The 15,422-nt window shown below is 47.4% G+C and overlaps 1 protein-coding gene across 3 annotated transcripts; it reads right to left on the reverse strand.

Moving 5' to 3' along the window:
• Nucleotides 1-2,755: 2,755 nt before the first annotated feature.
• ZIC3 (Zic family member 3) lies at nt 2,756-11,280 on the reverse strand. 3 transcript variants are annotated; one of them, XM_084790891.1, is made up of 5 exons: nt 11,176-11,280; nt 11,011-11,083; nt 7,129-8,355; nt 5,852-6,015; nt 2,756-5,004 (listed from the first exon to the last, which is right to left on the reverse strand). In XM_084790891.1, the coding sequence occupies exons 2-5, from the start codon at nt 11,042-11,044 to the stop codon at nt 4,825-4,827; spliced, it is 1,605 nt and encodes a 534-aa protein (XP_084647017.1). In that variant the 5' UTR covers nt 11,045-11,083; nt 11,176-11,280; the 3' UTR covers nt 2,756-4,824. The 3 variants fall into 3 exon arrangements, with proteins under 3 accessions (XP_084647017.1, XP_084647018.1, XP_084647019.1); XM_084790892.1 differs by lacking the exons at nt 11,011-11,083; nt 11,176-11,280 and adding an exon at nt 8,686-8,728; XM_084790893.1 differs by lacking the exons at nt 11,011-11,083; nt 11,176-11,280 and adding an exon at nt 8,604-8,727.
• Between the last annotated feature and the right edge of the window lie 4,142 nt (nt 11,281-15,422).

Here is a 15,422-nt window from a genome sequence, read left to right on the forward strand (position 1 = left end):
GGTTAACTCGCACACCCACACCCACACCCACACCCACACCACAAGAAGGGGGAGGAGAGAGGGATGGTTTTGTGTGTGTATGTGCCAGGAGCTTCTTCTGGTGGGTCTTGTGCCCCAAATTTTGTGAGAGCCCCAATTCCCCCTAAAAAAGCACATCAATTTCCCACCAGCGTGCCCAGGAAGAACTTCTTCGCTTCCGTTTTTGTCTGTTTGTTTTTAAACTGCGTTCAACTGCCACGACCTACATTGTCCCGCGAGGCGCCAGCGCTGAGAAATAACCAGGGAATTTCAACAACACCACAGCGCGGCAGCCGGGCAGTCTGCGTTGTGCGGCGCTCTGCGGGGGTTCGCATCCGGCCGCCATGTTCCGGACTTGAGAGCCGCCCCCAAACCAACCCTTCTTCTTACAGCCCTCTCTTTTCCTCCCCTCAATCCCCGCTTAGCCGAGGCCGCCCTCCCCCGCGAGGCTGCTTTCAACCCCACCCCCACTCACTCGCCGCAAAATCCTACTCGACGGCTGCAAGGCAACGCGCCTGCGCGCCGCACCCGCGGGGGTGGGGGTTGGGGGAGTCCTATGGTCCCCGGTCTCGACTTGAAAAGGCCGAAGCCACGGGGAGCAGGGGAGGGGTTGAGGCCCGAACCGGAGCCTCCTCTTTCCTCCCTGCGGGTCCCCGCTAAGGCCCCGCGGAGCTCTCACACGTGCGCGCTAAAAACCCACTTCAAAGTGTGTTCCCAGTGCAGAAGAGGCCCCTTTTGGGTCAGCTTCATACTTAGAGCAGGCCGCCTTGCAGGCCAGAACCTCACCGCCTCCTTCTCTAGCACCGCAAATGCGCTTGGAGGGTCCAAGCAAGAGGGCATTTGCGGACTGATGCGGATGCAGCAGCAAGAGCCCTCTGGGTACCACCGTCCTTACCCCTACCCCCACCTCCAGTGCAAAAGGAACACAAAGTTTGCTGGCAGCACTATGCTGTAGCCTTCGGAGCTCGCCATTGTTTGGGCTTGTATTGACCCCAGGTCGGGATTAGGCAGAGGCTGATTTCTGCTTTACAGCCCCGCCAGCCTAATGAGGCCGAGAGGCGATGGGGCGCGAAGCGTCCTAGGAGCCCAAGGCGATCCGCTAGCTTATGGCCGCCAAGGGCCCTGTTGGTGGAGGTCAAAGGGTCAGCGGGCAGAAACCTCGAGAGAATTGACCCTAGGAAATCAGGTCCCCTCCTCCCTGTCCAAACCTCGAGGGGAGATTTAGAAGAATTTGGGTGTGTGGACAGGGCCTAAGGGCTCCCCAAGGACCACTGAAACCTCGAGCATCATCACCTCCACCCAGCTAGAGGCCATCGGAGCCTTGGCCCTCCAGGGCCTGTGACAGAAAACAAGTTTAGACACTAGTATAGCAGGACCCTCCTTTCAGATAGATGGTGGCAGAGCCTTTCTTTGGACTTTTCTGGTTTGGTTTGGGTGGGTTTTCTTAGGAGGAAAAGGAGATGTGGAAGGCAGGGGCAAAAGAGGCAAGGGGAGGTCAAGCAGAAATGGAGAGCACACCGACTCTCCTGCAAGGCTTTGGGAACACTAGGTCACCCTTCACAGAACTTACTAGACAGTCTTGCTTAGCCTGGATGCTGATCTTTGAACCTTTCCAACCTGGATGAAGGCTAGAGTTCATCTGTCATGCTTGGAAACAGCTACCGCACACAGCCCCCGCCCCCCCCCCAGCCCCGGCCCCCTCTGCCCCCCTCCCCCGCCCTTAACAGTTAGGACTTTGATGCAAGCCCACTCATTTTAAAGGAGTAGATTACTGAGGACCTAGCTTGGACTTTGAGCTTCAGCATTTGTTACTTGGGTTGGGTGTGGTTATTCTCTAAGTTACTCACTTTAAATTCAATATAAATATGCATTCCCAATGTAAGATTATGGGCAAGAAAATCAAAGGATTTTAAAAAATCAAGTTTTCTTTGTAGAGAAATTGCATAAAGCATATTTTTTGAAAAATTTACTGTACCCAAATCAAGATGTAATCAGGAGAAGCACATGTTTTATAGTTATTAGGTTATCATCATTGTTATTTGTCAACTTCCTCTCATAGGACACTCACAGGGCTTTTCTGTAAAAATCTGTATTTTTTCAAGCCACTAAGAAAACCCAAGCACTATTTCTGTTTGCTAATGAGAGATTTCTTGTTATTTAACTAATGTAAGCAAAGGTTTTAGCCAGTGTACTCAGCCTATCTCTACTTATACTTAGGTTAGGATTGGGGTCAGCAGGGAGGGAACTCATGGGAAAAACAGTAAATTGTGGAGGCTCATTGATTGTGCAGAAGAAAGGCTGGCCATTTACATTTCACAATGACACAAATTATTTTTTTAGAGTCAGTCTTATGAATAAAAATCTTCCTGAAAAATTGCTGAGCATTTAAAATGGTCTCTGATTTGTATGAGGGGGAAATCCTGAAGTATGGATCAGGCCCAAACCCCTCAATGTCAAGGTCAAGACTGGAGGGCTGTGTAAGGTGTGGTAAACTGACCCAGTTACCTGGTTACCTGCTCATCATGAGTGATCATTCCAATTTCTGTTTGTGGCATTCAGACGAATATTAGCAAAGTGAAGTGCAAAAGACAGCTTTTCTCACTAACAAAATATTGCCTCCAAAGCAATTTATAATTAAAATGGTCAGTAATTAATTGTTGACAAAAAATAAGTAGATAACAAAACAGATTGTTTTATTGTATCCTGGGAATCAAAGTTTGTTTTAAATCACCAGAAATTCTCTAAACATTTCAATTTTAGATTGATTTATTTGAACATGGGAAAATATTGGGCACCAAATACAAAAATGTTATAACATAAATACGATGTGCCAAGACTTTATTTCTTCAAAAAGAACAATCAACAAAATTCTAGATTGAAAATGATTATATAATACCAAATTGCCACCAAAAACTGAGAGAGCATGCCCCTTAAAGAGAAAGGGGTACTTAAGCCTATTCATTACATTTCTAAATACTTTACAATTCTTTATCTCCACTTTTCTGTTATTCATGCAGAGATTGGGATCTCAATAACCAACAGCACCCCAAAAAGGTCTCCAAACTCCACCCACTTCAACAACCCCAAAATAGTAATCAGTTTCTTTTCCGTAGACCCATTGTAAAAAGAACTGTTTGTCCAAATGAGTTGCTTCACTGAAGATTAAATGGATTGTTAACATTTTATCACAAAACAAACAACCATTTTTCATTGTTACTGATTTTAATGGAAAAATCCTCTTAACATCTTTGCCTACAAGTAATGAACTTTAAAAAATAACATATTTTGCAAATGTTTTAATTTCCACAGTATCATTTAGGAACTGCTGCAGTTATTACACCGCTATATAAACGTTATGAATAATTGTGATAATTATGAATTGAACTATATACAGCAAACAAATTAGCCTTTACCATCCAAAATTTTAAGACTATTTTTAAGAAGAAGCACTTTAACCATGAGAAGCACTGTTAAACTGGCCTCGCTCATTGACATTATTTCAAAGGTGTGCTATCTTTTGAAAATATAGAGAAGCTAAATAGATTTGATAGGCAGATTAGGTAAGTCATAGATACAAACATATAGGTATATGAGTGATCTCTCAATAGCCATGCATCCTGCCATAATTTTCATTTTTATGCAAGGTGATAAAGAACTAAGGGACATAAAACTAATTAGGTTACCTTATGTTTATATATGTAGGGCAGGGATGATTAAATCCAGCTTCTCAGTCTTTGAAGTACAAGATTAAGATGTCATGGCCACTACGTGAATTGATCAGTATTATTTGATTTGCATGCCGAAAATCCAGGACAAACACATTTAAACTCGCAGTTAAACAACCATCTGAGCTAGAGATTAAGAAAGGAGGGTCCTTCCCAGATGGAAACTGACATTGTAAGGAATCTATACTGCAATAGAAAAATAATTTAACAATTAAAAAAAGGGATCTGAGTGAGTTATAAATACCAAGAAAGAAGATTCAATTTACTCACATCTCCTCTTTGTAGGAGGCTGTTACAAAAGAAAAAAGTCAGTGTGGTTCAAAAATTGTAAATTGTGTTCCTTTTCTCAAAACAATAAATGTTTAACACTAAAGCAGAATAATCAAAAGCTGTACAGACTTTGTTAGAAAACATTTATCCATAAATATTGTTCAGTTCCCGGCACTTGCAGCAATAATTAAATTACAAACGATAAATATGGCATCAACGGATATGTATTTACAAAAAAAAAGTTATTACAAAAGGCAACTGTATACTAAATGTCACAACCTGTGTAGAGTAACATCATATCCTCAGCCTGAAAAAATACTGAACAACACCTTTCGGCCCCATTAGACGAAGATACATTCACAAGTGTAATGCTTTGAAGAAAAGTTCAAGACATAACAGGACTTTGGCATGGTTTAAGACTGTGAGAGTTTAAACAATCACCACTAAGGCGAAGAAGAATTTCCATCAGTTTACCATCACCACCACCAAGCCTTCGATAACTTCCTCAAGAAACACGACAAGTGTTAAAAATGATTTGAAGGAGTTTCAGAACAGGGTGTACAGAGAGCAAGAGGAAGGGGCAGGAAGAGCAGTGAAAAGATTTTGTCCAAAAAAAAAAAAATCCTCCAAATGACAAAACATATTTTCTAATCCTGAGAAAAAAGGGCATGGCTACTTTTGGATCTTGCCCAAAACCTTCCTGAACAATTGCAATTACCAAGATGTAGCCCTATATATGGCCTCTTGCTTTAAAACTCCATTTCCATCTGATTTGTCTCAGTTTTCTTTTTAAAATGCATTTTGGTTGTCCTCAGACGTACCATTCGTTAAAATTGGGAGGAAGTCCGGGGTTGTGGCTGGTGCTAGTTTGAACTGCAGAAGGGGTTTTAGTGGTATCTTTACTGTTTGCAGAAGCTATAGCGGGTGGAGTGGAAGATTCATAGCCTGAACTGGCAGCAGGGGAGGAATCTGACCCTTGAGATTCATGAACCTAAAATTAACATGTATATATTATAATGAATATAATTCCAACTGGCAATGTGCAAGTAATAATAAACAAATAAAAAAAAACCAAACAACAACAAAACAAGAGCAGATTTCAATACTGTAAGAGCAAGACCGCCCACTGACCCACTTAAAAGAGAAACGTGATTTAAATTTTTTTCCATATTACCGATGTCTACATTCCCCTAGCATAAAAAAAAAACGGGCTGGAAAAGAAATAATGAATTCCATTTTAGTCCTGCTACTTCAAAAATGCTTTCTCCGTGCGTGGAGTGGGCGAGTAGTTATTCTGCGGGGCCCTATGAAAATAAATAGTCACTCCAGATTTCACTGCCAGCCTTTGGCCTGCGAAGGCAGGTAGAGAGATGAGTGGCACAGGCTTGGGGGCTGAGGGCTGTGAATTCCCACACAAATGTGTTGGAATCAGACTGCCTTTCTCCTCGGCCCTATTGTTTTATCGGAAGCCGAGGAGCAAATGGACCCTGCCTCGGGTTCGGCGCATCCACTCCTGATTCCCACCGTGGGCTGAGATAGGAGGAAGTGACCGCTGAAGCCTCAAGCCCTGGCGAGCTCGCTTAGAGCTTCCCAGTAAACAACTGATTGTTGCCTCCACCACTCTTTTCCCCCTCCCAACTCTGCTCTCTCCTTTCGCCTCCCTCCCTCCCCCTCCACCCTCCACCGCCATCCTCAAAATGGGTTCAAGGTGTCAAAGCTGGAGCAAATCGGATTTAACGTGGAGGATAGAGGGTTGGCAGCGTGGGCGCTTCCGTTCTGAGGCCCTGTATCAGACCGAATGTTTACAAACCGCCGACCGCTAATAAAGAGGTAATTACCTTCATGTGTTTGCGCAGGGAGCTGGGGTGTGTGTAGGACTTGTCGCACACTTTGCAGATATACGGCTTGTCCGAGGTATGCACATGCATGTGCTTCTTGCGGTCGCTGCTGTTGGCAAAGCGTCTGTCACAGCCTTCGAATTCACATTTGAAAGGTTTCTCACCTGCAAAAGGCAAAAGTGCAAAAAGAGGAGGGGAGAAATACAGTTGAACCCAGAAACCTCTCAGAGTGCTACAGCAGGAGACTGAGGTCCGGCAGGCAGTCTTTCTGTAGAAGGAAGGCCGGACTGTACAAGAGGATGTGGCATCTGTTTTCCCCGGAGAAAGACCCGGAGCATTGATTGAACTCGCTGGGTTGGAGAGTGGGGATCTGAGGCAGGGGTAGAGCAGGGTCGGCCCAGAACCTGATTGTCCCTTTGTTCTCTCTACACAAGAAAGCTCCGGAAACCTCCGAAGTTGGCCCTAAGTTGTGATTCCACTCCAAAAGAACCAAGGCTCTCAGTGTACGGGCACATCCCGCCACCACCTCGGTGGAGTAACCAAGCTGGGCTGGACAATGGGCCGGGCATGGGACAGTCCTATCTGTCCCCTTCTTTGTGTCTTTTAATTTGCCTCTTTCAAATGTGACGATTTTGCTAAGCCTGACAGTCTAACTAATTTTCGGAAAGAGAACACTGTATAAAAGCCAGGGGCTACATACAATGTTACAAGAGGTGCTTCTGAGCAAGCCACGGAAATTATAGTGCTTTTTTTACTTTAGCTTTCCTCCTGAGGATTGAACTGAACCTGGGACGCCAAATAAAAATAGTTTGACAAAAGTATCAGTCATTTAATTAGGAGATATGCCAATCAAGTGTAAAAAGGAACGGAAGTAACCAAAGTTAGTTTTCATTAGCATTTCTATGGTTGCCTCCCTCGAATGTGTTTAGAGAGCTAAGTCGCTTGTAAGCAATATACTCTCAACACTTTCGGAGTCTCTTCCTAGTAACCCAGAAAAGAACACAAAAAGAGGTGGCGCCAGTTGGTTCCTGGGCGCGAGAAGGTCCCAATTAGTTCCTGAGACCACAGCAGTCTGCTTGGGAAGTTAGAACTCCGCAAAAGCGCCGCAGGTTCCCGGAGGGTTAGGGGTGGAGAGGCTGTGACAGTGCTTCTTTACTGAATGGCCTCAGAGGGGCGCCGCCCCTCTACTCGGCCTCCACCCCCCTCCCTGTGTTCAAGTCCTCTTAGTGGCAGGGTGCCCCGGGGGAGGCCCGCGCCCACCTGTCTGCTCCCCTTACCTGTGTGGGTCCTCTTGTGGATCTTGAGGTTCTCAGAGCGGGCAAAAATCTTCCCGCAACCCGGGAAGGGACACGGGAAGGGCTTCTCGCCTGTGTGCACTCGGATATGGTTGACCAGTTTGTACTTCGCCTTGAAAGACTTGCCTTCTCGGGGACATTCCTCCCAATAGCAGACGTGGTTGTTCTGCTCCGGGCCCCCCACATGCTCCATGGTGACATGAGTAACCAACTCGTGCATGGTGCTGAAGGTCCGGTCGCAGCTCTTCTTGGGCCGGCTCAGCTGAGCCTCCTCGATCCACTTACAGGACAGCTCCTGCTTGATGGGCTGCCGCATGTAACGGAAGAAGGCGCCCGGCCCGTGGTGGGCTGCCACGTTCACACCCATGTTCATGTTCATGGGGCTATAGTTAGGGAACTGCGCACTGGCCGCATAGGGGTCCGTGCGCGGGCTAGCCACCGGGCGGTATGGGTCTGCACGGCCAAATAGCTCCCCGCGCAACCCCAAATGGACCTGGTTGTTGTCCACGTGCCCTGTGGGTGACGGATGCCCAGCGCCCTGCTCATGAAGCCCGGGAAAGAGCAAGTAGCCAGGAGGCTCAGGAATACCAGCTGGAGCGTGAAGACTGCTCGCTGAACCAGCGAAAAGCCCGTGCTGCCCGCCCCCGGAGGCTGCCTCGCTGAGCCCAGAACCACGCTGACGGAACAGAAAGTCGCGCGTGGAGTTGAAGGCGGCAGAGGCAGCACCGCCATAGGTTGGCACCTGGCTGGCGTGATGGTGGTGATGGTGGTGGTGGTGGTGGCCCAGGGCGTTGGCATAACCTGAACCTTGCGGTGTGAAAGCTGAGCTCTGGCCCGAAGACAGATCGTGAGCGGCAGCTGGGCTCAGCTTGAAGGCGGCGGCGGCAGCAGCCGCGGCCGCCGCGTGGGTTGAGTCCCCGAAGGGATTCAATCCCATGCCTGCCGGCTCGCGGTTAGGCATCTCGTGGTGGCGCGGCGCACCGAAGCTGCCCACTCCCAGCCCAGGGAACTGCGGGCCTCCGTCCAGGAGCATCGTCATAGGTGGGGCGTTCTGGACACAGAAGATCCGGCTGAAGTGAGCAAGGGTGCAGGCGAAGGAGGAGATCCCTGTAGGGCCGTAGTCGAAGAGGGATGGCGGCGGCTGAAGACTGCCGGGAGACCCCCTAGGCGCTACCCGGAGCTGCAACTTTGCCTGGCTGCGAGAGTCTCCTGCAGAGGGACAGGAGGGAGGAGGGAAAGAAAAAGGATTGGGGGTGGGGGGAGTGATGGGAGAGGAGGAGGGAGGAGACGGGAGGAGAAAAGACTCAAGGACTAAATTTGCTTAACAAACTAACAGGAGCGCACAAAGAAAAATAAGCAAAATAATAAGTGGAGGGCGGGGTTTGTCAATCCTGTCCTGGACACCCCTCCTCTACTCAAGAGCGCGGAACCCCGGGGCCAAAAGGCTCCCTAGGTACCGGCTTTCCAGCGCGACTGCACCAAGCAGTGGACGCGGATCGTGGCCAGCGGGCAGGCAGCCGGCAGTAGGCAGGCTCGAACCTCGCCACTTGCCTCGCGAGTCCAAGCCTCTTCACCTCCAGAGTAATGTCCTTGGACTGATAAAGTCAATCACTCACTCGCACATAAACCAAGCGGGAGGCTGGGCAGCGCGCACCAATGGGGAGGCAGCTGGCCTGGGATCACCTGACCCCCGGCCCTGCCGCCCATTGGCCACCTCCACACTGATTGGCAGTGCGAAGCGAAGAACATGGCAGCCGCTGCCGGGCGACCGCAGCTGATTGGGTAGCCGCGGAGCGCCTGGCAGGTGAGGCGGCCGCTGCTCAGCGTCCCCAAGTGGGTTCTGCGGGGCTTTTGAGGCAGTAGGGAACTGGGGCCAGGCAACGGCAAGCGACGGGACAGAGCTGGGCCTCTTTCCCTGGCTTGGCCCTGCTCCAAGGCGGTCCCAAGCACCCTTCGCGCTCTCAGTACCCGCTTAGGCTAAAGAAACTCTTTGACCTGAGAAGATAGTTATCGCTGCCGTTCCTTTTCGGTCCAGGAGACACTCCAGTGCCCACTTGGGACCCTGCTGCCTCACCACCTTGAGAACGTTTTCCCTCCGTATGTGCCAGGAACAAATTCCTACATGAGTGGGGCAGATCCTTGTCCCAGACCAATTTCCACCCCACACCCCATTAGGAGATCCCGGACCCAGGCCGGGTCAGCTCCCCTCTGCTTGTGCCGCAAACTAGATGTAGTCCTCCACCGTCCAAACTAGGAGAAATGATTGTTATTAGAGCCAACCTCCGGTACTTCAGAGTCAGGCTGTGTGTGACCTTGTGGTCCGTTGCGGCTGTACTCGCTGCTACTCAGCCCTATCCCCCCCCCATGCCGCTCCGCCCTGTGATACTACAGACACAATACAACAACCGTGTATAGCACGATCTAAGCAAACAGCAGGAAACGTAAACGAAATACAGAAAACAAGCACACCTCACGAAACACGCGTAACGTACTAAATAAAATAAGCGCACACAACACAGTAGCAACACTAACCACAGCACAGTGAGCATACTGGACGCATACCAGAAACATGCAAAAATGTTAAATATGCGAGAAAACAGCCTACGTACACAAAACACAGTAGACAGTAACTGGTTTCCCTGTGGCTGAATCAACAAGCTTTGAATCCTCAACGTTTTGAACCGCAAAAGTGGAAAGGACTACTGGGGTATGGAATTTTCCTCCTCTTTTAGCACCCTGGGCTTTGCTGTCTTCTATGCCTACCCAGAGAAGCACCTAGTGAATTACTTTACAAGGGGTTGTGTTGGAAGTGGCCTTCTTATCCCACTACTGTTCTCCTGGTGCTAATAAGTTTGTCTGTTTGTTTGTTTGTTTGTTTGTTTGTTTTTCTGAACAAAATAGCCAGAAACAAGGCTATAAATCCACCCATGATTTGTCCGGCGAAGCACTAGCAAAGGATGGAAGAAAGTGAGTAGGAAGAAAAGGCTGAGCGACGGCTGTGGTTGTCACATCTCGAGCAGGGCAAAGCCCCCAAAGTCTGCCTTGAGGGAGCCTCACAGCCTAGCCGCCATCTCTCTGTAGGAAACAACATCTGATCAAGTTCAGAGGCGCCAGGAGGGACCGCCTCAAGCAGCGCTTTATAACTGCAGCTCTTCGGTTTCTGCCCTCCTATCTAACTAATCTGGCCAACACCTCACCTTCTATGCTAGTTTGCCAAGAGAAAGTGCTGCTGGCACCACGTCTTACAATAGGCACCCCTTCACATCCAATTCACCCCATTCTCCTTTCACATTCAGAGTCCTCTCCCCAAGTTGGAAGGTGAGTTCACTGCTGACTTAAATTACTGCATCCTCTGCAAATAAACTCTCCAAAAAAAAAAAATGGTTTCGTTCTCCCTCTACTGAGTTTCTTTGAGGGGGGTGGGGAGGTCTAGAGAATAACAAATATGCTTAAATCATGCAAATGAATTCCGTGGAGTCAGGTTTGCAAAAAGAGGACCGCTTTCCTTCCTTCCCCCCTTCTCTTATTTTTTTTTCTTAATTCCCTCCTGAGCATTCCTCTACCTCTCCTCACCCCTACCACCCCAGGACGTGCTGCTGCTTGGAGGAAAAAGTTTTGATGCCCTCGCTGAGCAGATCCTGGTGAAAGCCATTCGAGAAGCTTGGAGATCAAGGGAAGGCGGCTGTTGCGCCACCGCGGCTGCAAGAGTTTCCCGGATAAGCGAGGGTCTTGCACGATTTGAAATCTAGGCAAGCCACCGGGCAAGGGATTGTAGAAGTGGGCTGGCAGCTGGGGACTAGCATGCCTCTTTTTGGGGAGGAGTCTCGAACGCGGGGCAGGGGGATGTTGCCGCAGCTGACCTACCCGGTACCCAGTGTCCGTTTTGATGCGGCCACATTCCGATAATTAATTGCCTCCAGCACGTGCTCTGCAGCCCCTGGAACAAAAAGGCATAATTCAATTAGATCATCAACCGAGAAGTGGGAAGGTGGGAAAGGGGGAGGGGGGCGTCCTAGTTAAGGGGCAGACCTGAGGCAGTTCAGCTAGGCCAAAACCCGAGGAGGGCCGAGGAGCTCTTCTCCTGGCAGCCAGGCCCCTTAGGAAGGAGAGCAGTTGTTCAGTGAGGCTCAGGGGTTCCAGATACCGCGCCCCCCCCCTAAGAATGAGACTGGAAACTCTGTGAGCAGCAGGGCACAGGCAGGCCATTTCGAATTCTGCTGTGGTTGGTAAGGGTGGGAGTTTCCATATTTGGGGAGGGGAAGCTCTGACTCTTAATCGCGAAGGAAAGCAGTATCTCTCCAGCTGTAGCAAGACACTGCAGGAGAAAAGAGAGCTCCCTAAGCTTCACAAACCGAATCAGTGTTGTTGGGCAAGCAAAAAGTTAACTTTTTCTCATGACTTGCAGCTTCTCTTCCCAAGTTGCTTTTTTTTTTTTAAAGCAGACTTTTGGAAACGACTTGCTGGGGTTGGAGGGTAGACAGAGAGCTTTGGGGAGCTGAGTTTGAGAGCCAGCCAAGTGGCGACTTGAAAGAGCAAAATTTCCCCTGCACAGAAGCTAGGGCCAGAGGTGGAAAGCGGTCCTATTCGTACCTCCTCCCCCTCCCCCAGGTGCCGAAAAGAATCCTAGCATCAGGCAGGCCCACTCGAACCCAGGTCGTGGTTCTTATTTTCCACTATAACCGAGGCTCCCTCAGCAACTTTAGCTTATGGGGTTTACATGTGTATTAGGCAGCCTAAATTAACCAATAAATCTCTTTTATGTGTCCCCCAGTTGTATGTGGTCTGGTCTAAATATCCACATGTCTGCATGGATAGGAAATATAACAGGATCCTTTCCCTCACACTGAGCTCAAACAGTAAAGGGGGGAAAAGATTTATTTTTTTATACCCAAATCTAAAGCAATAAATAAAATCAGAGAGGCTTATCATTGCCAAAGGAGCAAAGCTTCTGAATCTGATTCTTTGTAGAATCTATCTTGGAGGAGGAGGAGGAGGAGGAGGAGGAGGAGGAGGAGGAGGAGGAGGAGGAGGAGATGGCTGTGGGGGACAACAGGGTAGAAGAACTGGTTTCTCCATTGAATCCAGAGCCTCAGTCCGCAGCGCCTTACCCTTCTTTCCAGTCGCCTCAAAAACAAAAAACAAAAAACAAAACAAAACATGTGCCGCATATTGTGTTACCATGCAGTATTTTCAAAAATTCTGTAGCGGACACGAAATGATCCCAAGTCGGAGACCTAGCAATTTTCTTTAAGTCCAAGAGAAACACTGCGGTCTTTTCTTCTGTTTTATATTTAGAAAAGACTTGCAATCTAACACTCACAACATGTTAAAGGCCCTTTAAACCCAGCAAGCGGATTTCCGTTCTGCCAATGCTTCCTGATTTATTTCAATAAATGAATCTTTGAATCCAGGAAGGGAATTATTCCAAGATGCTGAATTTGGTGCCCCTGCCTCTCCCCAGTAGAGTACAAAGTTTTTCTCGTTGAAACATGTCCTTGAAACTCAGCATTATTTGCAGGGTTTTTTTTTTCCTGGTAAAGGACAATTTCTTTACATAAATCTCCACCCTCTCTTCAGAGTCCCAGATCTTTTAAAACAAAACAAAACAAAAAACGGCAAATGGCAATAAAAAATGAAGGAGAAAGAAAACAGGAGGGAAGAATGCGTTTTTAACTGGTCTTTATTTTTATGCTAAGATAAAGCTCTTAATTGGCTTCAGTGGCAGAGCCGAGCGACTCTGGGGCCTGTGGACACACTCACCCAGCGCTCACTGAGCTCCAGATTTTACTGCCTCCATCAGTTTGCACTACGGTCTGGTCATTTAGCAAATATTTTATAAGCCCTAAATACCTTTACATTTTAATAGAAAATCAACAGATAGATACCGTTAATCAACTTTTTTTTTCCCTTGAAACAAATTTGTTTTGTCTCTGTCCTATGCAGTTTCAAGGCATATGGTTGTCCAATGTAATGAAATGCAAGCCAGACAAGAATGAGACATTTTCATTGTACTTGTCAATCAGGGCTGTGAAGATATATACACTTGAACTTCGGAGACACAGGGTGAAGTAAATGGGGGCTAAACTTGGAGACAGAAGGCAGAGAGTTAAACTAAGGCTATCAAAATCCAGTTTGGGATTAGGAAGATAGTTCTTGAAGTACAGGAAACTGAGTGAAACTTTAAGTGCTGGGCAATTCTCATCAGCAGAGCCCTGGTGAAAGTTTCCAGATAAAAGGTGAGCCTGTCTTTCCAGGTGCTGTCATTTATGTCTCCAAGAGTAAGCTGTTGTTTGTCTACAGTAGCCAGGTAGCGTGGATACCAAAAGGGACAAGTCACATTGAAAAAGGATGTCCTTTTCTTTTTTCCTTTGTTTTGTTTTTTTGTTCAGGTTATTTTTCTTGTTTTTGTTTTTGACCAGAATACCTTGTTAGGAGGGGAGTGGCCTGTCTAGAAGATATGCCTAGGGAGCCTAGCAGAAGAGAGACACAATGGTACAGTTTAAAATTAACTATTTTGGTCACACAGTAGCATATATCACTTACATTTATAAGTTCTTCTCCAGAGACTCTGGGAGCTGCAAGAATAACAGATTTCTGGTTGTTTGCCTAGCATGATAGAACATACAGTAATGTGCATTTACCCTGAATGCCAAGGTTACCTCTAAACTTCTAAGTGCTCAATTAATTCTAAAATGTGGATGATCTCCGTTCTCAGACCAGTAAAGAAGTCTTAGACTCTTGTGACATATTTGCTCATTAATTTCTTTGTTTTGAGACTAAATCTTACTTGCTAAGTGACAGGAAATGTATTTCTAGACTACAGGGGGGTTCTAGCAGCCACTCCCATCCTTAGCATTTAATTCTAGAGCAGGACCATTGCAGCACTTGCCTTTCTCCTCACTGTGGGGTAGAGGTTGCTGTTTCCTTGGCTATCTTTTTTTTTTCCCCTATGGAAGTCGAAAGCACAGATTCTTGAGCTCTTAAACTTCTCTCCCAGATCCCAGAGGGACTTCACACAGCTCAGGAGTGACATTTTGTCATGTCAAATGGCACTTGTTTAGAGGGTCATTTACCTAGTCTTTTCTTAGTGAGAGCCTAGGAGGTAGGGACTTTGATATTAAAACAAAGCACCGGGCCTCCCATCCCTCTTTCTCCCCTACCTGGAAACCAGGCTGAGTCAAGGACTGTTAGACAGATGTCTGGTTTATACTTGAAGGGCAAACTATGACCTGCAGTGCCTAGCCTGTAGAGTCCCAATGATCCAGGAGTCAAGAATGGTTCTTAAGCACTCGGGAGGCAGAGGCAGGCAGATCGCTGTGAGTTCGAGGCCAGCCTGGTCTACAAAGTGAGTCCAGGACAGCCCAGGCTAACACAGAGAGACCCTGTCTCAAAACACAAAACAAAACAAAACAAAACAAAAAAGAATGGTTCTTAAATCACCTTTAAAGGGTTAGAAATAGAAAAGGAAAGAGAGGAGAGAGGAGATTATGATACAGAGGTGGCAAGAGGCCTGGAAAGCTTAAACCATTTTCTACTGGGCCTTTTACAGGAAAGGTCTGCTGTTCCCTGGCATAGGGCATGAGCGCAATCTGAGAGAAAAAGAGATACTCTGGTAAGTTTTACACACATGCTTCCTTTTCAAGATTTGGTAGTAAATATGTTTTTCTGCAAAACACTTCAATAATTTGTGAGGATCACTCTGGCTTTAAAGAAGGGTTAAAAAAAATAGTCAGAGGAAGAGCCTTGGAAAGGAAAGAGGGGAAGGTGTGAGTGAGAGAAATGAGGAAAAAGAGTTGTGAATATCTCAATAAGTGACTGGTGACCTCTGACCCTGAGGGTGGTTTTATTGTCTCTCTCCTTTGGCTAGAGATACATAGTTTATTGACCCTTTCTGCGTGACTGAACCCTGAGGGGCAACCACAGCCACCAACCAAACCAAGGCATGTGAGTCCAAGCCGGGGCTGCAGGAAGCCAGAGGGAAGTGACCTCCATTCCCTAGGCCCAAGAGGCCTTTTGGAGCACAGAGGTCAGTGCCTTGCTTCTGCTTCACTCAGCTCTGCCCTCCTAAGTCAGGGTGTGGAATACACACACACACACACACACACAAACACACACACACCACACACACACACACACACCTCCTGGAACTACTTCCTATGTTTCTCCCTTTAACCAGCAGACTTTTAGGTCTTCTTAACACACTTCCTCTGTCTTCAAGCATTGAAGATGAGATGAGTTAGAATGTAGTTTACTGGTAAACTGAATGCTTATCATAC

Source organism: Acomys minous (assembly GCF_964271855.1).
Source record: "Acomys minous genome assembly, chromosome: 7".
In the NCBI taxonomy this organism is placed as follows: Eukaryota; Metazoa; Chordata; class Mammalia; order Rodentia; family Muridae; genus Acomys; species Acomys minous.

Excerpts from the sequence above, each read along its gene's own strand:
- ZIC3 (XM_084790891.1), bottom strand. The coding sequence starts at position 11,044 with ATGTGGCCGCATCAAAACGGACACTGGGTACCGG. Across the intron at positions 8,356-11,010 it reads AAACGGACACTGGGTACCGG|GAGACTCTCGCAGCCAGGCA; the intron begins GTAGGTCAGCTG and ends GTCCCTCTGCAG. Across the intron at positions 5,005-5,851 it reads CCCTGCGCAAACACATGAAG|GTTCATGAATCTCAAGGGTC; the intron begins GTAATTACCTCT and ends TGTTAATTTTAG.